Raw genomic sequence first — 27,806 nt, 5'->3', positions numbered from 1 at the left:
TGTAACTTTTTTGAAACGACGGTTTAGTCTACTAAAAACAGCCACTGCGATGTTACTGGTAAGTACCACCAGGGTTTCAGAAGGAGGCTGCTTATAAACCACAAGACATACAGATAATAGACACACATCAGTGGATGGAACGTCTCTCCAAGCTTAGCTTCGTAATACACGCCGTGGCGTAATTGCAGAGCGCGCTTCTAAAGGCAGCGGAGTCAGAAAATGGTGTATAATGGAGCGATGCGTGCGATTTGTGTCCTTGAACCGCTAAATGTGAGTCGGTTGTGACGGTTCAGCGACGATTTTGTCCCAAATATCAGGTAAAAACTCTGCTGAGAATTCAGGCCACTCGGAACAGTTAGTTCCGTTCTGACGTTTACAATGCTACCGCAGAAAGACTTCTTGTAGAACCTGGTTGTAGTGATCAAGCCACGTTTCATGAGTCTGGAAAGGTGAATCGTCGTAACGTGCGTGTTTCAGGCAAAGAAAGTTCACGCGAGATTGTGGCAAACATTTGTGATTTTCCTAAAGTAGGCACCTTTTTTCCCATCTCTCTTAAAAAATTTATGAATTTTTATTTTATTTTATTATAATTTTTTTTTTTTTCAGAGAAAGCTGTTACTGGTTTCGTGTACGTGGTCGTGCTTGAGAAATTGATTACGGCACAATTACAACAAGACAGCGCTGACTTGATTTTGGAATGTGATGGTGCTCCACCACACTTTCTTCCCCACAGTCGTTATCACCTGGATACCAAACTGCCTCAGCGTTGGACTGGAGGAGCAACGGATCATGACTCTTCTTTAGTTACCCATATAGTTATGAGTTATGTCAAATGTCACATGTTGCTGTCGCCACTGGCACTTTGGAACAGTTCAAAATGGTTCAAATGGTTCTGAGCACTATGCGACTTACCTTCTGAGGTCATCAGTTGCCTATAACTCAGAACTAATTAAACCTAACTAACCTAAGGACATCACACACATCCATGCCCGAGGCAGAATTCGAACCTGCGACCGTAGCGGTCACGCGGTTCCAGACTGAAGCGCCTTTAACCGCACGGCCACACCGGCCGGCTTTGGAACAGTTGTAAGAAAGCATAATTAATGTGGTTGTTGATATAGACCATGCCATGTTGGGACACGTGTCGCATCACAGACGGTGACAATACCGAGCATCTGTAATGTGAGTTACAAACCTGGAGAGAAGTTCCATCCACCGATTATGTGTGGTTGTTTACTATATGTCTTGTACATTACGTGCATCGTCTTCTGAAACCCTGGTGGAATTTATAAATAAGAAAGTGCTGGATTCGTCACGATGCAGTTGATGACAGTGAAATACCACGAAAGGTTCAAAGGGCTACTTTAAAAGCATCATATTCTGTTCCTGATTATGAAAAGTAAGAAAAGTCAGTGTTTAAAATTGTGAGATACGTAGCCACAAACTTTTGTTCGAGTCCTAGCAAAGCAGATTTGTGCACGATGCAGCAAGAATGAGTGATTTTTCTTTACCTATATGTGCCGTATTTTAGATTAAAAGCCGGCCGGAGTGGCCGAGCGGTTCTAGACGCTACAGTCTGGAACCGCGCGGCCGCTACGGTCGCAGGTTCGAATCCTGCCTCGGGCGTGGATGTGTGTGATGATCTAAGAAGTTAAGTCCCATAGTCCTCAGAGCCATTTGAACCATTTTTTTTTTTAGATTAAAAAAATAGACTATTTTCTTTTGTGCAGTGCGTTTATTTCTTTTGTTTTTGTGTAATAACGCATGACTGGAAGTAATACATACACAAATTCTAGACATGTGTTTCTCAAGCACTTCTTTTTGCCACTTTAGGCTGTATATATTTGGTAGCTGTGTATTTTGACGTCGTTTCTTTTAACAGGTGGTGCCTGTCGCCAATCCTAGGTATATGCAGATTACATGTTATTCCTCCCGATGGAAAGCAATTTGCAAGCGATGTTCAATTTGTTCAGTTGCAGCCTCTGGTTTGTTTTTGTCTGTCTTCGGCTAAACTAGTAAAAGAATAACAACTTTTCAGCTAAGTGAGCAAATATTTGTGTGTGTCGACGGGAGTACTTTGCAAAACAGATACAGTAATTGTTGCGCCCTACTGTACTCGTCGGACAGCTGGCAGAACAAAGTGGGGCAGCTTTCGCTGTGTTTGACACGAAATGTAGCCAGTGTGACGTGTTGTTGCTGGGCGTGCGGTACTCGGCAGCCCGAATGTCTCAGGTTACAAGTCGGCTCTGTCATCCTGCCCAGGGATATAGGCAGCGGCTGTGTAGGGCTGGCATTGAGACCTGACACACTGATGCAGAATAAACTCTTACGGGTATGAACTACGAATGCAATTTGGGATTATCATTAGCAAAGTTTTGCACTAAAGTCAGCCACAGACTGCAATGCTCTGGACGAGACTCACGCGACAGCACCTGACTACTGATGATTTAGTTGCAACACCACATACTGGACGACGACGATATGCAGTATTTTTTTGGATTGGTGACGGTAAAAGAGCCCCATCAGCGTTGAAAAGAATACACAGGGAGGCGTGTGGAGTAGACGGATTATCAGAAGGCTCCACTGTGACACCACTTTGCAGCTAGTACGGGACAAATGACACGGTTCTGGAGACGCTGGCGTTCAGGCGACTTTGGCTTTGCCCCTCCAGGCGCTGAGCCCGCTGAAGAGACGCCTCGCCAGCAGGTAGGCGGCGGCGGAGGCGGCGGCGGCGGCGGCCAGCACGAAGGCGACGACGTCGACCAGCAGCAGCTGCCACCAGCGGAGGTCCAGGGCGGCGCTGCGCAGGTGCGGCGCTCCCCTGTGGCGCAGCACGTACTCGATCCACCAGACTGCGCGCTCCACCGAGTCCGCCTTGTGCTCCCTGAACACCGCTGACAGCCGCTTCATGTTCTCCTTGTATCTGCCGCAGAGAGCGACCAGTATTAAAGGGAACCGCCGACTTTTAGCAGATCTACATCTACAGACTAAGAAATAACTAAATTTTCAGAAAAACTGGATGAGTTATCCAAGACAAATATCTTCACAGACAGAGCAAGTCAATAAAGCGTTCATCCACTTCTGGCCTTATGCAAGCAGTCACTCTGCTTGGGGATTGATTGATACAGTTGTTGGATGTTCGCCTGAGAGATATCGTGCTAAATTCTGTCCAGCTGGAGCGTGAGATCATAGTGCTCCATAATGCTACAAACGTTCTGAATCGAGGAGACATCCGGCGATCTTGCCGGCCAAGGTAGGTTCTGGCAAGCGGGACGACACGCAGTAGAAACTCCCGCGACGTCCTATACCTCCAATGTTAAACGTAAGGAACATTTTCTTATGAACTATTAACACCAAAATGATGAAACTTTTACAGTATAATATTACATACATTTAATACCACGTACCATACGGATTTTAATTTATTGGTCCTTTTTTGGGAAGATATTAATTATTTTGTTACTGAAAATAATTGACACATTTTTTGGCAGAGTATCTTTGAAATAAAATCTGTTATCAATTATGTATCACAAAAAGGTTATGATACAAGGTGTATATTGGCACTGTTTACATTCCTTGAAAATTTTAAGTCTTTATCTCTAATAGTTTAGGAGAAAATGTTTCTTATATGGCAAAAAAGTGAACTTGTGGAAAACGAGTATCAAAGTTTCGCTAACATTTTAGTGGAGTCCAGCACAATAAGAATGGTTTTCACTGTCACTAGACATCTCCCCAACTAGCCTTCTTTTCACACCTTTCATTCTTTGTCTGGCTTGCTCCTCACACTTCTTTTCTTTCCTTTCAGCATCCCGTTTCCTCTCATTGTCTATCGACATCATTGCACTCACCATGTACTTTCCGGGCATCACATCCAACTTCTGCATCACATTGCACTTTATAATGTTACCTTTGTTGTACGTAGCAATGGCATCATATACTTCAAAATGAAGAGTATGAATTTCCACAAACACATTTTTTGGGATTCTGGTCCAAATTACATTATTCACAATCTCATTTTGATTTTGTGTACGTCCATGGAGACATTTCTTCAAAAGTTCAGTTGCAGAAAGATCTCTGAAAATTGGTTTTATAGCCTTCATGACAGTTTCTGGTAGACTGTGATGATGCTTGTATACACGTTCAGATCCCTGATATTTGTTGTACTTCCACCAGGAATTGGGTCCCTGTGGGCATAGTCCATGTAGTGGTTCCTCGTCAGTCGATAAGGGTTGGTAATGAAGTGCCATTACAGCCTTTTCCATTGCATCAACACTGTGAGTATTTTGTCTTATTGCCAGTCCATAGCCTCTCTGCAATCTGTTGATTACCTCGTCTGTCAATCGTTTAGCTCCACCCAAAGGTTTTCCATCACTGAGTACTTGGCCATTCATTGTGGCCTTCAGTGGACGCAGCCTTGTTCCCATACGTTTCTGAACGTGAGCTATGCACTAATGGTAACATCATTTCCATAAGGTTTCAGCTCAGATACAGCAGAAAAAGACTTCGAATCACCATCACGCAGGAACTGTAGGTTCCACAGAAGAGAGCGACTGAAAATGTCTTTCACACCGGAAACTTCCATGGCCCCACTAGACCCACCGTAATTCCTTCGACAGTTTTCTGCATGCTCTTCCTTCACTCTTTTAGGACACCTACAGTGCTTGGATTTAATTACAACATCTATAACTTTTGTAGTACCAGCACTTGTTGCCGTTATTACCCCATTATGTGAAGTGTTCCCGCGCTTCTGCCACGTACCATCTAGTGCTACAGTCAGGTCCCGAGGATTCTGAACATCTGGAATTTCTTCATTCACCGCCACAGCCTCCTCCACTGCTTCTTTCATGGATTCTTGGGCAATATCTTCAACACAGGATCCAACAACCGAGTTATATTTTGAGAATTTCGTTGGTGGTGGTGGTAGATTCATTACACCACAAAACATTTGACCAGCGGAGTATCCCTTACCGATTGACCTTAGAGCATAAACACATCTAATATTTACACCATAGTACTTGCTTTTCTCACTATCAGTTTCACCTTGGCCTATTTCGACATATTCTGAGTTCCAAAATGAAACACTGTAATGACAACTAGTACAATGGAGACAGATTTCTGCTGCAAGTCCTATGTGTCACTTTACATTTACTGACATACTCAATTTGCAACATTCCTTAAACAGTACTGAACTCTCAATCACCTTTGAGAGCAATGAAATGTTAATTGTTTCGTTCACATTATCCTCACTACACTTCTCCAATAAACTGCAGTATTTTTCAGTTGATCCATGCAACTTCTTGCTTGTGCTCGAGACAGGAGTAGATTTCACTTAATGAATAACCTCACTATTTTTAGAATCATTTCCCAAGGTCGGAGAAATTGTCACGGTTCCACTAGTGTAGCTCGGAGGAGGCTTCTTCCTCTTGTAAACTCTGTTACTACATCGAGACATATTTGATAAGTTCCAGTTACGCAATAGAAATACAACACAAATCGTGCAATAACCACCAAATGCTCAATGTAAACAACAGTATCCAATACGCAGACAAATCGTGTTGGCAACATAATATAAAGTCTTTGGAAAGACCGGAAGTTTTGAAAAACGATGTTTTCAATGAACATGTATCCATGGAAATTCAATGTCCCGACATGCCCTCTACAGCACATTATTGAAAATAATATTTTCAATACTTGGAGTTGAGCTACAGGTAAGATTAATATGTCATTTTAAAGAGGAAGATCTGTAGTATTTTTTTCACAATAAACTGAAAACCCGAAATTTTCATCATTTTTAGGCTCCAGATTCCCTTAAAGGCGAGCATTATCCTGCAGAAATGTGAGTCCACGATGATTTGTCCTGCAGGGCAACAAAATGCGTAGAGTAGGGGCGACATACCGCTGTGCTCTAAGGATGTCGCGCATGACAACCAAAGGGGTGCTGCTGTGAAAAGAAATGTGACGCCAGACTGTCGCTCCTGGTTGTTGGCCATTATGGCGGGTGACATTCGGGTTGGTTTCCACACTGGTTTCTGGGGAATTCGAAGTGGTATTCATTGCTTCTACTCCAGTCAATGAGATTCCAGGCGGGAGACGTGCCTTGGAGGTGCCCTAAACAGCGGTGGGATACAAACCTCACAATCGCCTGCCATACAGCTCTACATCCAGGAGTCATGATCTGGGGTGCATATCTTCATTTATTCTAGTGGCAGGACCCCTTTGGTTGTTATCCATGGCACACTTGTAGCACAGGACGATATTCTATACCTTGTTTTGTTTACCTTCATGGCAAGCCTTCGTGTGCTTACACTGCAGCAAGACAGTGCCTGCCTATGGCGAAAATTTCTACTGCTTCTCCTCGCGCTTGCCAAACCCTACGCTGGCCAGCACGGTCACCAGACCTTTCCCCAGTAGAGAGCGTTTGGAGCACTACTGGCAAAGCCCTCCAACAATCTCCGGATTGTGAAAATCTAACCCGCCAATAGGACAGAATTTGACACAACATCACTCACAGGGACATTGAAGAACTCTGCCAACCATCGCTGAGCCGCATAACTGCTTGCACAAGGGCCTAGAAGGGGGTCAACGCTTCATTGACTTGCTCAATTTGTGAAGCTCCCTCTCTTGAATAATTATGCAATTTCGTGAAATTGTAATCGTTTGTTTATCGGTATCTTAACATTGCGGCTACCGATTTCCGTCCTATTCGGATAATTCCTTCCTCGTGAGTCGGTCTTTTGTCTTAAAGTGTATAAAAGAGTAGCACTTGACGAAAGCTGCACATATATTCAGTGAAATCTTGATGAGGTTTCTAAGTGGTACAAAGACTGGCACTGGCTATATGTTTACAGAAATGTCATACTGTGCACATCACAAAATCAGAGAAAAGTAGTATCCTGCTGAAACCCCTCAGTCAGATTTCTGGATGACTCGTTTCTTCTAGATCAATTTGTGCCACCTTTTAAGATTATTTCCCGCAGCTCACTGTATCCAAGAACAAGAATGTATCAGATATAACGGAAATAACTGCGATCTGACAAATAGCTAGTATCCTTATCCCTTTCCTTTCTGTGTGGTTTTATGCACCTCTTACTATAGCGATGTACAAGCAATTTTAATATTATTATAAGAGGTTTCGATTGTCTTCTTGCGACAATATTTCCGCTGGGGACCGCCCAGCCAACTTCAGGTGAGTGTCCTCCAATGTCTGTGTCAGTGGCGGAGACTCACCTGAAGATGGCTAGACGGATACCAACCGAAATATTGTCTCAAGAAGGCAACATGATCCGGCTGCAATCCAGAAATCTTGTTTTATATTCAGTACGCCGGGAAAACTTCAAGAATCACAAGTTTAATTTTAATAAAACAATAAATGTCCCGCCATTTAGCATGGATAGGTATTCGTGTTTCATTTTGGTCACACCGTGTTTTCTCTGGGCAGAGTGATTCGCTAGGGCGGCCTCCTCTCACATTCCTATGATGGCGGCATATCGGCGCCTCACTGACAGTTACCAGCTTTTAGGCGCGCTTTTTCTTTCACGGGTGAGCCTGGTCGGTTACTTTCCAACGTTTCTGGGGAGAGGGGCTCGCGACGGTAACTTCCTCTCACGCCACAGGCTGCCAGTAGGTTACGTGCCTCGTCGACCATTGCTGTTGTAGGCGCGCCTTTTTCTTTTGTGGGGGCGTTAGGAGGAGACAGGTGCAAAGAGTTTCGTCAGTATGGACGTTGGTTCGGTAAAGTTTACACGTATCCAGCGTAGTGTGTGCTGTTTTGCTGCGATTGCTTAGTTCAACCAATAGCGGCGGTTGCATGCCACTGACTCATTTGGATGATTGCCTAGCACCCCCTCCCCATTCCCCGCCCTCACACGACGGCCAGCTCACTATTTATATGGTATCTATGAATGTGGAGTGGAGAGTGATCCATGGAGACAACATTTTCGTTTCTAATAACTTGCGACCCACTCCTGTCTAAAGTATGATCCATGTAACTTTCCCCTGTATATTTATGTCACTCCAATGTAAATTTTATTTGTATGCAGTTTTTAAGTGTGCGTTTATTAGAATAAATAAATAGGGGATTGACTCGACTTTTTCTGTTAATACTGGATATGTCTTCCCCATTATTACTCCCTGATTTTGCAAATACAGCACTAATTACTCATTTACGAGAGTCTTGGGATCGGTCAGTTCACACAAATACACCCAGAGAGGGAACGGCTATTACATCAGATTAATTGGCACAATTGAAGTCTGGAGTGAGCAGACCACGAGACAGCGTCGCGAGGATTAGTCGGTAAAGGAGCCATTGGTCTGCTGGACGCACCGTGGTTATGAGCATCCAAATAATTTATTAATTGCAATGAGGTGGAAAGGTGCAAAGTTTTCATTAAGCACCGGCATGGCCGGAAATGGCCACAACACGTTTGGCACACAAAACAATGTCTTCCACACACTGCTGGGGAAAGAGGGCGTGGGATCTCAACCCTGCTCTCCACTAGAGCGATACAAGCACGCGGATTCCGTGGAGTTGTCGGAGTTTGAGCGTCCGTCACGGAACTGGACGGGACATTGGTCAAATCTTTTAGCTTGTACAAGAGGAGGGAACGTTGACTACGTCCTAAGCTTTCTCTCCCCAGAAGAACCGACCAAGGACGCAGTCGTCTGCTTTCAGTCACCTATCAGACTGTATGTGGTCAGTAAGATGTGAGACAGGATCGTTGTAGAAGGTAAGTGCTTGGTAGCGTGCTTTCTGCCACCAGAGAAACAATCATTTGTTTCATTAGTTTAGCTTAGACTTAAACTAATTAAGATCCGTTTACAATAGAGTGTGTCGTATGCTTGATTGATGTAAGTCGAGTAATTACTCTGCGGAACAAATCCACAGTAACTAAAATTCGTTGGCCGTTTATTTCTTTGATAGGGCCTGGCGCCTCACTGATATATATATCCCAGTCGACAAAGGAAAACTAGGGGAAGAAAGATCATGTAGTCGCAAAATTCTGCACAGTGATAGAATAGACCACCATGAACAACACACTACAAAACCCCACCGGAGGAGTGTGAGCATGGGGTGGGGGTGGTGGAGGGGGGCGTCTAAATGTTACTTTTTTACGTTTTCCTTCTAGCGAAAACGTTTCCCGGAACTACATTAAATTACGTACAAATAAGGTCTGATCACTCTTCGTCCAGGACTAATAGTTTCCGCGTTACAGAACGTGAAAAAAAAGACATATTACTAAAAACAGTTTTTTAATATTATAAAATTAATATTTATTGTTATATGAAGTGGGTTAAGAACAAATTTTAAATATCTATACCACGTCTAAGTTCATTTGAGCCATATTAATGGATTTTTATGTTCTGGGGCACAACAGGGTGAAGGAGGCGGACTTGGAGGTTAAAAGCGCGAGAGAATGTAGGTTGTCGGATCGGCATAACTTCGCGAAACGTCCTTCAGTTGCTTTTCGTGTTGTCGTAGGTAGCTTGCAGACCTTTGAAGAAGGGGAAGGCATGACAAAAATCAGGCGACTTACCTTCCCTCGCGCTTCTACTCTCGACCTCCCGTCCCTGGACCTTGTTACATCCCGAGAAAACAATTTATCCCTTACTGCGTGTCTAATGCACTTAGACGTTCTTGACCCACTTCATTTAGAAATGAACATGAATTTTATACCATTAAAATATTACTTTTAATAGTACGCAATTTTCCCATTCTGTACAATGCTTCTAGACAAAAATAAATTGGAAATTTTTTTAGGAATCTTAATTTAGTACTGGGAAATATTTCATTTAGAAGTCAGGGTTTTCGCGTTATTCAAGCCTTCAAAAGTCCCACTCCCCTACTCCACTTTCACCAGTGTTTTCTTCTTCTTCTTTTTTTTTTGTACAGAAATTTGCAACTTAGGAGTTTTTTCCTCAATTCTATCGTTTTTGATCTTCATTGACAGGGCTAATATTTCAGTATACTGCTTCACCAAAAATGTGAATCGCCCTGAAGCGGAGGAGGAAACGAAATGAAACTGCACGGAATGTTTCAGTGATTACAAAATCGAGTCAAATTTACAAAGAACAAGGCTGTATGAGGCCACTTATCAGTATGATGTTGCACCACCTGTGGCATGGATGCGCCCAGAGATTAGGTTGGGAAGACGTTGTGTCGTATCCTGAAGCAATAACTCCTGTTTCTGGTCCTCGATATCCTTGATACTGTCAGCTGAGAACGTGTTGACGTCCGAGCTTGTCCCACCCATGTTTTATCGGGGGAAGATTTGGGGATCTTGTTGGCAAGGGAAGTACTTCAAGATGACGTAGAGTGTTGCTAAGGATGCGTGCCCCATGTAGAAGTGCACTGTCCTGCTGAAGAATGGCAACACGATACTGTCGCATGAGAGGTAACACATGAGGACACAGTATGTCCGTGACGTACTGTAACGCCATCACAGTTCCCTAATTTCCTGTCAGCCGTGACCTAAAGTCATAACCTATAGGTCCCCACGTCAGGAGTGACACCGCTGGACCTCTTCAAAACAGTGGAAGAATGTGACATCTCCACAGACCGCCACCGTACTCGCCAACGATGGATACCCGTGGCAGCGCTTTAGCACAATTCGTTGTTGGACATTATGTGACACACTTCAGCGGCAGTCCACGCTTCCAGATCTCGCCATCTGGTGTTAATGGCAACCTACACACATGACGGTAACGGCTCAGTTCAGCTGATGCTGTTATCCGCACTATGGTGCAGGATGACAATGAGTTATGCATTGAGTCAACTACCTGTTCCCGACTGGCAGACACAAATGTAAAGGGGTTTATGAAGATCCTCCCTAACTGTGGCAGATGTGGTCTTCCGGAGCCTTAACGAAGAGTATGCCGGCACTCGCGATCTCAGGCAGTCCCATGTCGAGCCACTGTCACAATCGAATGCCCCACAGATTTGGATATTGCACGATTCGACGAGGAAGCCCAATAGAGACCTACAGTGAGCATCATCCCAAACTGTCAGGTGCTGACGACGCTCTCTCACACGACTACGCGGCGTCTTCGAGTCCGTCACGGTGATCACTCAACATCTGACGCTGTTCACGCCGCTTATGCTCTCTTCCACGCAGCGTGACAACACTAATACCGTCTGTGACCGCTCTGTCACAGACGACAGTAACTCTTAATCATTTACGTACCCGCCGGTGGTCTGTACGCGTACGACGTTACACTGACATCAGACCATGTCTTCAGGGAGCTTTACTTTTTGTCAGGTAGTGTATTACTTCGACACAGTCTAGTGGTGTTTATTAACAGTAGCCAGAAGCTAACGTGTTTCGTTTCAGGAACTAGCTCCTGGCTCAATACGTTGCGTTTTAGAGGACGAAACGAAGTGACCGGTACATGAGATGGAGCACCAGCAGACACCACTAACAGCACATGTAATATAGCGTGCACCGGATGTAAATATCCAGGGATATGAAATGTAACCGTCACATAGTCTCATTCGGAGGCAAATAAGATGGAATCATTCACGGGTAGCATAGAAAAAGCAATCAGCCTACAAAGACATTGCTCATAAAACACTTGTGGAACCAATCCAAGAATACTGCTCAAGTGTATAGAATCCATACCAAATAGACCTAACGCGGGATACTGAACTATACAAAGAACGGCAGCACAGATAGTTACAAGTTTCTTTGGCCAGTGGGAGACCGTCACGGAGTGCTGGAAAAACTGAAATGGCAGACGCTCGAATATAGACGCAAACTATCCTGCGAAGGTCTAAGAGTACTTACAAAATTTCAAGAATCAGCTTTTAAGTAAGCAATATGGGAATATACTACAACATATTCCTCCTGCAGCTCTGGCGGAGATAAGATTACACTAGTGTTTAAACAATTATTCTTTGCGCACTCCATACGACAATGGAAGGAGAAGAAGCTCTAGTAACGGGTATGTTGGTAAGCAAAGTCAGCCAGTCAGTCCACAGTGGATTGCGGAGTACAGATGTAGAACGTAGGTGTGATTGTATAAGTTTGCTGTCAGCAGTACGAAGATACACTCATGTTCAGAAAAAAACAGAACACCTTGCCCAGATACAGGACACTCATGTCCACACGACACGTACATTAGTATGTTCTGCAGACTGAAACACGTATGTAACGCAGCAGCGATGGCGAGGCATTGTACAGACACTAGAGGAACTTTTACAGAAATTTCGTGGTACAGCTATTTATTCTACATTAGATTTGAAATCGGGATTTTGGCAAATTCAACTTCATCCGAACTGCAGAAAATACACCGCTTTTCTCTGTTTTGGCGACTGTTATCAATTTTGCAAACTACCGTTCGGCTTAACTATTTCTTCTGCAGCTTTTATTCGCGGTTTGAATACTATACTTCCGACAGAACTTAAGGACAGAATTACGACGTATGTAGACGATATTCTTATTGCAGAAGCTAACTGGTCTGAACACAATCTGATTCTTGAACAACTGTTACAAACTTTCCATGCACAAGGACTTACAGTTAATCTTAGTAAATCGCACTTTGGCAAAACTTCTATAAAATTTCTTGGACACGTGATTTCAGCAGAAGGCATTGCGCCTGATCCAGAAAAACTTCAGGCTCTACGTGACATTAGTGTTCCTACGACGAAGAAACAATTACGCAGTTTTTTGGGCTTAATTAACTTTTTTCGTAAATTTATTCATCATTCTGCTTTAGACACACCCAGATTATGCCATTTAACAGGTAAAAACAGTATTTGGTCTTGGGATAAGCAAGCACATTTTGAATTCATGAACCTGAAACATGCTCTGTTGAATGCACCACTATTATCGCACCCAGATCTCACCAGAAATTTTTCCATTGCCACTGACAGTTCCAACACCGCTTTAGGCGTACATATTTTCCAGGAAATCGAAGAAGATGGTTCAACAGTTATTAAAAACATCGCATTTGCAAGTCGCATTCTGTCACCTGCTGAGCGAAATTATTCTGTTACAGAACTTGAAACATTATGTGTTGTATGGGCTTTCACGAGATTTAGGCACTTTCTTTACGGCAGACATACCACCGTCTACACAGACCATAGAGCGATACAATTTTTACTTTCAGCTAAATTCACTCACGACAGGTTAAGCAGATGGAAACTATATTTACAGGAATTTAATTTTACAATAGTTCACATTCCCGGCACGCAAAATGTTATAGCAGACGCACTATCGCGTTCTCTCAGTAACAATCAGCAAGACGTAGCAACCAACTTCTGCAAAGCAAATTTCAGTGTCATGTACATTCAGCAGGTTGCATTTGAAAATTTTATTTCATCGTCATTACAGGACATAGCACAAGAACAAAATAAGGACAATGTGTGGAAAGAAATTAAACACCTTTGGCAAGATAGGAAAAATGTTACGATTAGGAACCACTACACTGTACGCAATGACATTCTGTTTCGCCGCTCTCATCCTGACAGCAACATTTGGTTATTATGCATTCCTGATGAACTGGTTAACAAACTAATTTGGTACACTCATTTAAGTTACGCACATTACGGAGCACGAAAATGTTTTCTTATACTGAGACAGAACTGTTATTTTACCAACATGGAAAAACGTATACGACGAGTTTTAGCGTCTTGTAAAATTTGCCAGAAAGCTAAATCAGACACCACTTCACATATTCCTCCTTTATATCCCATTATACCTGTGAAATTAAGACACATGGCCGCAGTAGATATTTTTGGTCCGATTCCGAGAACTAACAGAGGTTTTTGCTACATTTTTGTCGCTGTTGAGCTCACTTCAAAATTTGTTACTTTCACTCCGTTACGCAAAGCTACTGCTAAAACTGTTTCGAAAGCATTTGTAAAACATTTTCTATCTCATGTAGGGCATGTAATGAAAGTAATTTCTGATAATGGATCTCAATTTCGTAGTAGTGTATGGACACGCATGTTACGAGCTAGAAACATTTCTCCGATCTATATATCCAAGTACCACGCTTCTTCGAACCCTTGTGAAAGATTAATGAAGGAAATTGGTAAGCTGTGCAGAATATACTGCCACAAAAGACATATTGATTGGGATACACACATACTCTCATTCCAAGATGTAATTAATTCCATTCCAAATGAATCCACTATGCTATCTCCGACTGTTATACTGAAAAATGCTGAACCACCTAACAAAATTAAAGAATTAATAAAATTTCCTGCATCTCGTCGATTACGACACCACGAAATAATTGACATTGCGCTGAACAACATCAAACGTGCCGCAGAGCGCCGGAGAAGACAGCAAAAACAGGTTTGTACACGCCGCGTCTTTCACGTTGGACAGAAGATACTAGTACGTACACATTATTTATCCAGCAAATTAAAAGGTAAGTGCAGTAAATTTGAACTTCTATACGCAGGTCCATATCGGATTCGCAGTATCCCTCACCCCAATGTTGTACACATCGAAACTTTGAGAACCAGAAAATCGAAAGGCAATCACCATATCTCAAACATTAAACCGTTTATTGAGTGAAACCACTGTATGATTCAACACACTATGATGCCATTTACTAATGCAATTAATTCACCTGACTACTTATTGATGATTATCGTATTTTTTTTTCTTGGCAAGTGCCCGGCAAGGTAAGGTTAGCAGGTCGCTTTTCTTGTCGTCACACATCAGACCATGCATACTTTTTCAGATGAATTTACACATTTACGACTATTTCTGCAATTATATTTATGTGACTACTTATTGATGATTATCGTATTTTTTTTTCTTGGCAAGTGCCCGGCAAGGTAAGGTTAGCAGGTCGCTTTTCTTGTCGTTACACATCAGACCGTGCACATTTTCCATTTTTTTGTGTATATGACTGTACTCCAGTTTTGTTTGTATGCACTATGAAATAGTTAAGATATAACACACACCAGTCGACTTTGACATTTTTTTTTTGCCTTATGACATCTCAACATCGTGACTGTTTCACATTTTTTTGCTACTGCATTGTATTATTCTGTGTACATTTTTTCGCATCCGAACACTGTCAATGTCTTGGACATATTACGTTTTCTGTCATGTTATGCTGTATGGTTAATTGTGTCACCATAAACCAGTCATTATTTAGTGGGTATAGGATTTAAATGCAAGACATTAATCTTTGTTCATCAATTTCAGAAAGGAATGATGATTCTAAGAAATAAATTTAACATAAATGGGAATTTCACCTACGGAATAAACGAAAGGAGATGCAATAACTTTATGAGGAAGAGTAAATGGATCAGGATTAACAAGCATTAACAAGACTATACTATACTCATCACAGAATAGCAGTCTTAACTAATTTTTTCTTTCAGAATACAAGGTGATTGATGCAGGCTGTCAGACTGAACTACACATCTTAGTTTTAGTGATGAAATATGCTAGAGATAAGGAATAGTTATGTAATGAGTAATGAAGTGATTTTTTGCAGATGATAGTGAATACTGATGAATAATGATGAAGGAAATGGTATTATGAATAATGAAGTTTTTCTTTACAGGTGATGATAATGGTGAAGTTATGATGATATGGATAATGAAGTTTTTTTTTCTTTATGCCACGTAGTTATTTAAGTATTTGTTGCGGTTTGCTTTGACAGCAGGTGTTACATTGCATAGTAGGATGACGGAAAGTTTTGGAAAGGACAGCTATGGAACACATTTTATACACATTTCACTACTTGTTAATTCGAAGTTCACTACTTTTCAGCATAGTGTGCGTTTCTTCTTTCAGGTTAATAATCCGTTTTTGTATTTTTTCCAGGAGAAGTTTTTCATGACACTTACTAAACCTGTTACTTATTATACCTGTTCTAGTACTTGCATTTTTATATTTTTTACCCATTTGTGTTTATCATTTATAAATGTGATCACATGTACGGCCTTGTTACATAATCTTGCTACAGCTGACTCATGACGAATGACGTTACCTATCCTCATTTGCAGCAATAGGTCAAAAGCAAAAAGTATCATGTGCCTCAGCAATTAATTATCGATCCCAACGCAATGCATTGCTACCAAAAAAAATGTATTACCAGTCCCACATAATGTCACTAGTTTATGATAATTCTGAATAATACTGATCAACTCTGAATAGCATGTCACTCGAGTAATGACCTCTTAATGAGACTATATTCAAAATAATGCTTTGTCACTAGCTAATAACTGCCACTGTTTATTGTAATGCCTGTGATTACTAATGATTTGACTGTAATTAACTGATTTTTAATAATGACTTTGTAATGATCTGAATAATACTGAATGATGAACTATGTTTTATTCTATTCAATACTTGATGGCCACTGAGTGCCAATAATTAATGTCAATCAACGAAATTGTTATTAATTATGCCATTAATTAACTCTTGTTTTCAATGTTCATACTTTGTAATTGGAAATAAATGTGACTGTTTCATAATGCTTTGTAATTAGGAAAAGACTAATGATTCTTAATAGATTGGAATGACACATAATTAATTAACTATGGTACTGTTTAATAATGCTTTGTAATTAATTAAGGCTACAAATGATTAATTAATTAACTGTAATTAGACAAATGATTAATTAACGACAAATGATTAATTAACTGTAATTATACAAATGATTAATTAACTGTAATTAGACAAATGATTAATTAATGACAAATGATTAATTAACTGTAATTAGGAAAAGGTTAATGATTCTTACTCTGTAACTGAAAAGAATGCGATTATTTCATAATATTTTGTAACCAGGAAAAGAAGGCTACTGATTCTATGTAAAACAATTAATGAACATTTTTCTGTAATACTACATACTTGGTACAGAAATGTTCAATAACTGGGCTATGAATGCCACGAACTATCAATGAAGACTGTAATTGTCAATATTAAGTGACTTGATGTCCTTCACCTCATAAGCTGACTACCCTGAATTACTGCAATGTCCATTTGTCCTGTTTATCCCAGTGATCATGGAGCACTATATTGGTTTTGCACTAATTCTACGATGGTGTGCCTTGTAAGAGTGTGGTGTTGACACGACATGCTGTCCACCACCATGAGCGATGGAGACATTATTATGGTCCCACTGTTTGGTGTACCTAATGTACTGCCAAAATGAAAACATGGAACATTACTACGACAGTTCAGTGTCTTGGCTACACTGATAAATTCTGATGGGAAAAGAACTTCAAGTTGTGTCACTTGGTGTTGTACTACTGTGGAAAGATATGGACTTTCAGAGCAGCTGTGTGCAATCTAAAGTGCTACAACCATGATGCAATCCTTCCCTTTCCTATCCTGATTCTTGTCACATAAAAAAAAAAAATTTTTTTTGGTAACATCATTTATGTTCATAGGTTATACATTTTTCGATTCGCTAAACTCCAGTGTGAGTACACTTATGTCACTGGTCGACATGATGTTTGCCATTATGTTTATTTGTTGTGAAAATACTAAAGACATTTTTCAGTGCATGTGCACTTTGGACATGAATTTTTTTTTTGCCATTATGTTTATTTGTTGTGAAAATGCTAAAGACATTTTTCAGTGCATGTACACTTGTCAACATAATATTTTTTGCCAGTCTGTTTATTTGTTCTGAATATGCTAAAGAATTTTTTCAGTGCCTGTGCACTTTATCTGTCAAATAATTTGTATATACTTTTCTGATTTGCTACTATGTTTTGTACTCACATTTTGTCTTTGTCTGATATATTTTGTACTTAGTGCGTGTGCACAACATTTACTTTATGTACTACATCTAATTATTCTTGCCAGTCTGTTTATTTGTTCTGAATATGCTAAAGAATTTTTTCAGTGCCTGTGCACTTTATCTGTCAAAAAGTTTGTATATACTTTTTTCTGATTTGCTACTATGTTTAGTATTCACATTTTGTCCTTGTCTGATATATTTTGTACTTAGTGCGTGTGCACAACATTTAAATATTCTGTAAGTTGTAGGATTTTGTTAATTAAAGAAAAATTTTGCCGCGCTTGGCAAGTCCAAATGACTCACCATCGCTGCCAAATTTTTGCCCCCCGAGTGGAGGGTTATGAAACACGTATGTAACGCAGCAGCGATGGCGAGGCATTGTAGCATCTGTGACCAGAGAGTATGCGCTTGACCGCGCGAGTGTTGCGAGCGGTTCTCAGTCAGTAGTAGTCTTTGCGAGTTAGTTGTCGCTATGCAGAGTAGCAGTCAGTCAGTCGTTGCGAGTCTGTAGCTCTGTCTAGTTGAGAGCAGTACTCAGTCGGTAGTCGTCATGCAGAGCGGTCGGTCAGTAGTAGCAGCCCAGTGCGGTTGTGTGATGTAGGCGGTCGGCAACACTGGTCAAGATGAGGAATAAGGTATACTGTTAATTAATATAATCATTAGATAATGAAAAATTTTATTTATTGTAATTATTCTCCAACAAGTCTCCCAATAATAATTTTTTATTTCAAAAGCATTTTTTCAAAAATTTAATTTTTTATTGAACTCAAGATTTCGTTGCACTTCCCATTTCATTCCACTTCTTTTGAAGAAAAATTTCACTAAAATCACAAAAAAAGAGAATATTATTATTTGCAATGCAGTTCCTCCAAGCGGTGCGCAACAACAAGAGCAGATATGTGACATCCATTTATTCTGAGGTAAGACATTAATTCTGATTGTTTTACACAGGGCCAAAGACCGATATTTCGGTTTAATTGAATTTTCTTGTCACTGAATGGACTTTAATTTTTTGAAGGAGTTATATTTGAGTCAGATTGCGAATTTCACATTTTTGTTGCCATTGTCAGTACATTTCATTGTGGGCAGGTTACGCATAGAGCCATGTCCATCAGCATTTCTAATTAGTATCGTCCTTTTTCTTTCAAATCTTTGTGCGGAGGTTACACTTGGCCCCCATTTCTATTAAGTATTGCTATATTTTCTTTTAAAAAAATTGCGGTGGGGAGGTTACAAGACATTGTTAACATTTGAACCATGTTGGCCCATGGGTCAATGTCGATGTCGCAGCGGAACACCACCTACCGGCAAAAGGTGCCGACGGCCCTCGTTGTCGCCATAAATCGAAGGCAATCCAACGGTGTGATTTGAGCAGATGTGCAGGATGCCTCGCAGATGTTTTTGCGAACCGCACCGCCAAGTCAGTGAATTTGAAAGAGGGTGCATTATTGGCATGAGAGAATGTGATGCATACATTCTGGAAATTGCTACTCGTGTGGGACGAAGTGTTTCAGCAGTGCAACGACTGGGTGCAGAATGGTTCACGGAAGGCCGTAGAACCCGACGAGATTCCTCTGGTTGACCACCCAGACCACCCACCGAGAAGACCGACACGTCAACCGAATGGCATTTCACGACAACAGATCTTCCCCCCCACCCCCGGCTCAGGCGCAACAGCGGAATACTGGAACACATTCTACTCTATCAGAGGTGACACTCTGACCAAGTTTATTATGGCATGGGTTACGTGCGCTTCGTCCACTTTGACGAATGTGCAGAATTGGTGTATGGAGCGACGTCATTCGGAACAGGAATGGCATCAGATATTGTTTTCCGACGAATCCAGGTTCTGTTTGTTTGAAAATGATTGCCACATTTTGATTCGGCGCAGATAGGGGAAGCAGCATCACAGTGACTGCATTCGCACAAGACATATAGCGCCAGCTCAAGGCCTTATGGTGTGGGATGCTATTGGATACAACTACAAATCACAGCTGGTGCGTGTTCAAGTCTCTGTGACCAGTGTGTACTATGTGAATGACATGCTACAACCGGTGGCCATACTCTTTCTGCCCAACACCCCAGACGCCATTTTTCAGCAAGACAATGCACGACCACATGTTTCTGCACGAACGCTTGCCTTCTTGCTGTCACAGGAATTCAGCCTTTTGCCCTGGCTCGCCAGATCAGCAGACTTGTCGCCAATCGAAAATGTGTGGGATGTGGTGAAACTACGGGTGCAGCGCTTTGACCCATTGCCAACCACCACATATGAACTTTGGAACAAACAGGTGAACGCATCATGCATGGCTATACTGCAGGACGCAATTCGCGCCTTATACGCGTCGATGTCATCGCGCATGAAGCAAGTTACCAGGGGCCATGGCGGCCGCTGTGTCCAGTAGGCAACAGGGCACACGCTGAACCGAGGAGATTAAAGCGCTTATCATTTGAGTAGAACACATTAATGTACATGTCCTGTGAGTATGAACGTCCTACCTCTAGTCGCTCAACGTGTTCTTTTTTTACTGATCATGACTGTATTGTACGTTATGTTCTACGTATGATTTACAAGTAGCTTCTGTATTCGATTATTTTTATGAAAAAAGAAACTGCTCAGGTGCGAGTAGGTCAGGCGCACTGGGGATTTCGTACAGACTTAATAATTTATGCAGACAGTTCATGTATTTCGGGAATAGAGGATCTAGACTATTTTGGCAGTTATCGACATTGATAGTGGAAAAAAATCTGTTCCAAGGATTCCAAGGCTAACAAAATTTTCTCGGGATCCAGCCGCGTCAGATGGTTAAAATCCCACGAGCTATCGACCGAGCTCTGCTCAGTCATTGTCAGATGGCAAGACTGACTGTTGTGTCGCCGTGGCTGCGTCATTATATAGCCGGACAGCTGGCTGTGACGTCACTGGTGCTCTCTTCCTCGCCATATGCGATAATGTTTTCATCCCGCGTCCGTCGCGCCCGTTTTAATCTTGCGATGGCCGGGTCCCGGGCTGTGCTGAGCTGCAAACCGCCGTCCTTATTGATGGTGTTTTCAGAGGTTTTTATTTCAATAGCTTCTTCTATGATGCTATCCCAAAAGAAGGCTAGCCTCTTAAGCTCTCTAGCCTTCCTGCTACGCTGCCGAGATGAGAACACGATTCCACGATTTGCCGTGGTGAGCCATCACATCAACACCTCGGCAGCCAGAAGAATCTATCGTCGTGTCAGCTTCGCCCTGTTGCTGGAAAGGTTACACTACTGGCTGGTTCTAGGCGCTACAGTCTGGAACCGCGCGACCGCTACGGTCGCAGGTTCGAATCCTGCCTCGGGCATGTATGTGTGTGACATCCTTAGGTTAGGTAGTTCTAAGCTTTAGGGGACTGATGACCTCAGATGTTTAGTCCCATAGTGTTCAGAGCCACCTTACCACTGCTGGCTATCCATCACCAATTGACAGAGGTATTCTCGCAAGTAGATTTGGAGTTGATCGAAGCGGCCATCTCAGCACAACAGGTGTCATCGCAAAGGAAGACCACTCAGAAATAGAAAGATAAGTTCACGCGGCAACAACAACACGGTGCAGAACGAAAATCAACAGGACGGACTGTCAATATGATGCGGGTGCCATTTCGGCGCTTAAGAAAGGTCTTAACTTCGCACTAGCGCCTCGGAGCATCCCTATCTGTGATATTATAAGTGGGGTAGAACAAGCAATCCGCAAGACGCCTTGCGAGAGTGCAGACGAAATTCGCCGAGAAACGTGCCGTATCATTTCAAAATCTAAACCACCGAGGTCTAACTTGTCGAGGGCTGAACGCAGTGGTATTCACGCACTCCGCAACGACCCCCTCATCGTGATTCTGCCAGCTGACAAGGGCAATGCATCCGTCACTCTGAATAAAGCTGACGACGACGCCAAAATTCAGTTCATTCTTGAAGAGGATACATACGGGAAACTGCCACGGGACCCGACGCCAAGAATAATGAGGAAGACATCAGAGCTTCTAAAGCAGTCAACACTGGATGAGGGCATTATTAAGAATTTCCTCCCTCAGGCGCCGAGACCACCTACGCTTTATGGACCACCAAAAATCCACAAGTTCCATTGTGAACACCATTGGGTCACCCACTTACAGACTGGCAAAACACCTGGACAACCTCCTTGCGCCGCATGTGGGGCGTTGTGTGCATCACATCAAGAACACCGACGACTTTATCAACAGAATCAAACAACTGCGTCTTAGTCAAGGAGATGTAATGGTTAGTTTTGATGTGGTCTCCTTGTTTACGTGTGTTCCGGTCAAAGACTGTATAGATCTCCTCTCCCAGTTATTTGATAGCACAATTATGGGACTATTTAAGGCCACGTTGACATCGTCGTATTTCCTACATGGCGGCCAGTATTTCGACCAGTTGAACGGCGTGGCTATGGGAAGCCCATTAGCTCCATCCTGAGCCAACCTTTTTATGGAAAAATTTGAAAACATCGCCTTCGACACGGCTCCAGCTAAGACAAGTTGCTTTTATCGTTACGTCGATGACACTTTTATCATCTGGCCCCATGGTCGTGAAAAACTGGGAGAATTCTTAGAACACCTGAACAGCATTCACGGCCACATCAAGTTGGTGCATTGCCCTTCCTTGGCGTCCTCGTTCGACGGAAAACCAATGGGCACCCCAGCCATTGTGTCTACAGGAAATCGCCACACACAGATTGGTATCTGCACGCTCTCAGCCACCACCATCCGGCACAAAAACGTGGCGTTCTGAATACCTTCGTCCATCGTGCCAAAGTCGTCTCAGACGCTGAAAGTCTGCCACTAGAGCTGAGCCACCTCCGAAAAGTCTTCAGGGAAAACGGGTACAGCCACGGACAGGTGTCACAGGCTATATCTGGTGTGACACGCAAGAAACACGCCAACAGAGAAGAGAAACACCACCGGAGAAGAAAGCAAGAGACTTGTGTTTTTGCCTTTCTGTGGTACAGTGTCGGGAAAGATTAGCCGGCTCCTGAAGAGATATAACATTTCATCGGTGTTCAGGCCCCCAGCAAAAATTTGACAGCTCATGAGGCCTTTGAAGGACGAACGCCTGGAGTGTACAAGATACCATGTCAGTGTGGCTGTTACTACGTCGGCCAAACAGTACGCACTGTGGAGCAACGCCGGACGGAACACGAGAGGTGCTTACGCCTACGCTATGCAGAAAAATCAGCCGTGGCAGAACACGCCTTAGAAAATGGACACCGAATTCTATTCGACGAAACATCTGTCGTTATGAGGACGAAGGGATTTTGGGATAGCGTCATAAAAGAAGCTATTGAAATAAAAACGTCTGAAAAATCCATCAACAAGGACGGAGATCTGCAGCTCAGCACAGCCTGGGACCCTGCCATCGAGAGATTAAAACGGGCGCGACGGACGCAGGATGAAAACATTACCATTTATGGCGAGGAAGAGAGCACCAGTGACTTCACAGCCAGCAGTGCGGCTATATAACGACGCGGCCACGGCGACACAGCAGTCATTCTACCACTTGACAATGACTGAGGAGAGCTCGTTCAAAAGCTCGTGGGATTTTAACCACCTGATGCGCCTGGAAGCCCCAGAAAATTTTATTAATTCATATCGCCGCGAAACCACGCATTCATACACTGTCAATAATGTTTTAATTTCAATAATTGCCCGGTATTGTCAGAAGGAGAGCAATCTCTATGTCAGTGTAAGAAAGCTCCCAAAACTGAAGTTTTATTGCCCACATCGCAGTTTATACATATCCTGATAAATAGTTTCAGCAATGTTATATTGTCACTTTCAGATCATCCGATACATGAATTATAAAGCCACTACATGTGGCACATTGTCATCTGGCCATGGAGGTGAACTGACGGAAAAGACTTCCCCATGCAACGTGAAGAACTCGAAAATAAAAGTCATAAGTGTATCGGCAAGGCACAGAGGTGTCAAGTACGTCAGATAAAACACATACACCTTGACAGCAGGCTAACTATCTATTTGATGTACCTCTATGGTTTTCTGATACGGTTATGGCTTTTATGTTAGTGTACGAGTACTTAAGTGTTGTATGGCAGTTTCTTTTCTGTGAGTTTACCTCCATGTTTTCAATAGCAAGATGACAGTGTACGACATGTAGTGGTCTTATCATTCACGTATCCGATGATCTGGAGATGCCAACGTAACTTCGCTGAAACTAGTAACCCTATACGTATCATGTACATCTACATTATTACTCTTCAGTTCAAAATAAAGTGCCTGGCAGAGGGTTCATCGAACCACCTTTAATCTACTACCATTCCATTCTCGCACAGCGTCCGAGGTCTAAATTTTCTTATTTTATTGTGATGGTCATTTCTCCCTATGCAATGCCAACAAAATATTTTCACAGTCTGAGGAGAAATTTGGTGTCATGACAAGGTCCTGCCGCAGCGAGAAACGCCTTGATTTTAATAACTGCCACCCCAATTCGTCTATTAGCTGTGATCTAGGCAATAATACTTCTATTTTGGAAACTTTTTTACATGTTAATTTTGAGTTTGAAGTTGGATAGCAAATAACAAAAGAAATATTCTTTTTGTGTGATGTAATTACAAATTAACAAATTTCTGATTCTTATCCTGTCCTTGTACTGTGAATCCTTTCTTATTGCCAAATCTCATGACTCTGGTCCAACGGGAAGTACCCCGTAGTTTTTGATGAGTGAATTCGCGAGTACCAAAATATGTGACGCAAATGGCTGTGTCCTGTTTTACATCGCCAAGAGAACGTCAACCTTAATATGTGACATATATTTCAACTTGTTCCTGAGAAAAAGGGTTTAAAACAGACAGACAGATGGACAAGAAAGAAGTGATCCTATGACGGTTCCGTTTCTACAGACTGTTACGGAAGCCTAAGATATATGATCCTATAAGCATCTGAATGTAACTTCGTGGCACATGCTACCTGTCTGCTTACCGATTGCTGCGGCTCTTCTATCTAAAGCATCACTGCACAGCACTGATGGAAGGAGATGTAACCATTCAAAACCACCCTGGTTATTAACATCGACATCAGAACCGTTAAAGGAATGAACACGTTGCTCTGCAGCAGAGGGTACGGTGTTTCGAAACTTCCCGGCATATTAAGACTGCGTGCAGGATCGGGACTCGAAACCGTGCCTTTAGCAAAAGATGCTCTTACCAAGTAAGGTACTCAGGCACGACTCAAAAACGACCTCACGGCTTCACTTCCGCCAGTACTTCGTCTTCCTCCCTCTGGTGGGCCACGGTTCAAACGCTGTCGAGATTGAGATTTTCCGTGATTGGCCTTTTCCTTCTTCATCCTTTACCGAATTCAAACCTGTCCTCCATCTCCAGATACCTCTATGTTGACGAGATATTAAACTCTAATCTTAATTTTTTTGGAGGACGTTGTTCTAGTTCTTCCATCAATGAAAAATCCTGTCGTATGTGGAGACTTTCATGACTAAGAACGATGCAGGTAAGGTTATACGCGTTATAATGTTGCCCGTGGAAGACATTAACTGAAATACAATGGCTGACGAAAGAGCGAAGCTGCCACAAGGGGAGGAGCAAACGAAGTGAGATGGTATGTGATATCTTCTCAGTGTTTACAAAATGGAGTCAAAGTTCCAAACAACTTGGCAGTGTGAGCCAACTCATCACTGTCAGCTTACACTGCCTTTGAACTGGATGCATGCAGTGATTCACTTTGGAAGACCGTCGTAAAGTCGTTGCATCCTCTCCTGAGGGAAACTGGCCCACATGTGTTGTAATTGGCCCTAAATATCCTGGATACTACACTCGTCGGAAATGACCTCATAGCTAATCTCTTTAGTCCCATTAATCCCACACATGTTTTCGTTTTCCTTTTCTTATTTTTAGTCATGAGTCTTCTGAGTGGTTTGATGCGGCCCGCCACGAATTCCTCTCCTGTGGCAGCCTCCTCATCTCAGAGCAGCTCTTGCAACCTACGTCCTCAGTTATTTGCTGGATGTTTTCCAGTCTCTGACTTCCTCTACAGCTCCCTCTAGTATCATGGAAGTCATTTCCTGATGCCTTGACAGATATCATATCATCCCGCCCTTCTCCTTGTCAGTGTTTCCCTTATATTCTTTTCCTCTCCGATTCTGCGCAGAACCTCCTTACTTCTTACCTCGTTCCTCACCTAATTTTGGACGTTCTTCTACAGCACGACATCTCAAATGCTTCGATTCTTTTCCGGGTTTCTCAACTGCCATGTTTCACTACCATTCAACGCTGTGCTCCAAACGTACATTCTCAGAAATTTCTTCCTCAAATTAAGGCCTATTTTTGATACTAGCAGACTTCTCTTGGCCACGAAAGCCGTTTTTGCAAGTACTAGTCTGCTTTCGATGTCCTCCTTGCTCGGTCCGTCATTGGTTACTTCTGTTGCCTAGGCAGTAGAATTCCTTAAGTTCATCTATTTCGTTACCATCAATTCTGATGTTAAGTTTCTCTCTGTCGTCATTTCTGCTACTTCTCATTACTTTCGTCCTATTTATATTTACTCTCAATTCATATTCTGTACTCATTACACTGCTCATTCAATTCCGCAGATCAGATAATTCATCTTCACTTTCACTCAGGATAGCAATGTCATCAGCGAATCGTATCATTGATATTCTTTCACCTTGAATTTTAATCCCACTCCCGAAACTTTCTTTCATTTGCCTCACTGCTTCTTCGATGTACAGATTGAACAGTAGGGGCGAAAGACTACATACTTGTCTTACACCCTGTTTAATTTGAGCAGTTCATTCTTAGTCCACTCTATTCTCTCTTGACTCTTGTACATATTATCTATTACCCGTCTCTCGCTATAGCTTACCCCTATTTTTCGCCGAATTTCGAATTTCTTGCACCATTTGACATTGTCGGACGCTATTTCCAGGTCAAAAAAACCTACGACTTTGTCTCGATTTTTCTTTGTCGTGCTTCTATTATCAGCTGCAACGTCAGAATTGCCTCTCTGGCTGCTTTACCTTTCCTAAAGCCAAACTGTCGTCGTCTGACACATCGTCAAATCTCTTTCTATTAAGAACACATATCGGGATCTTGCTTGCCACAGGAGTACCTCATCATCGCGCAGACAGTCCATAGAGACACATGTCTGGACAAGCATTTTTCTGCTGAAAAATGGCAGTACGATACTCTCGTATGAAAAGTAACACATGAGGACGCTGGATGTCCGTGACGTGCCGTACTGCTGTCAGAGTTCTACACCTGCATCTACACCTACGTACTCCGCATGGGACCGTATGGTGCATCCCTCAGTCACAATCAGCCGTGACCTGAAATCATATCTGATGGCTCCCCCCTCCCCCACCCCCCCTACCGATACGCACACAGCTTGACGGTAGGCGGCAGGTAACACCGCTGTGCCGCTGCCAAGGTTGCCGGCACATTCGCCGGCGGCGGTCGCCCTGGCCAGTGCAGAAGCGCAGAAGCGCGACTCGTCGGTGAACACAATGAGGCGCCATTCACCAGCAACCCGCGGCTCCCGGTCACGGGACAACTCCGAACTCGGTCAACTGAGCTACTGAGATGTTGTATTTTCACACCGCCACATCTCGTCACATAAAATACTGATTTGAGTAATGAAAGAGGCCAAGAGCCATTTATTTGCCAATGTATAATATTTAACTATGCATTGCAACGATGTAGTTTGACGATTTACAAGGGGAAATCAATCCAGCGCTACTGACGCGCCAAAGAAACTATAGGCTAATTCAGCGCGACTGTAGAAACATCGGTATTAAAGACAGACTCTTAAGACATTTGAATATTACAAAAAACAAGAGCGCAACCTATCGTCCACTGCCGGACGATATTTCTCTTTTTATCTCCTGTATAATACGGACGCACCTTTACATAGGCGTCATTATAAGATTTGTAATTCGTTTAAATCTACAGAGATATACTATTATTTTGTTGCATGTGAGACTAGTATGTGTGAAAAACGCAGAGTGGTTAATGAATGAACATTTCTACGTTATTTCTAAACTTTTCAAACCACTCAAGGTCTGTCATTGTTATTGACTTAA

General features: G+C 42.5%; 1 protein-coding gene across 2 annotated transcripts in view; it reads right to left on the bottom strand.

Moving 5' to 3' along the window:
* Positions 1-1,678: 1,678 nt before the first annotated feature.
* LOC124622258 (UDP-glucosyltransferase 2-like) overlaps positions 1,679-27,806 on the bottom strand; it is a 125,845-nt gene continuing 99,717 nt past the window's right edge. For both annotated transcript variants that reach the window (XM_047147919.1, XM_047147920.1), the window contains exon 7: positions 1,679-2,923. In XM_047147919.1, coding sequence (XP_047003875.1) covers positions 2,644-2,923 — 280 coding nt within the window. In that variant the 3' untranslated portion in view covers positions 1,679-2,643. The remainder of the gene's footprint in view (positions 2,924-27,806) is intronic.

This window comes from Schistocerca americana, chromosome 7 (assembly GCF_021461395.2).
Source record: "Schistocerca americana isolate TAMUIC-IGC-003095 chromosome 7, iqSchAmer2.1, whole genome shotgun sequence".
NCBI classification, from domain to species: Eukaryota; Metazoa; Arthropoda; class Insecta; order Orthoptera; family Acrididae; genus Schistocerca; species Schistocerca americana.
The sequence above is the reverse complement of the archived record's forward strand: the minus strand, read 5'-3'. Positions and strand labels throughout refer to the sequence as shown.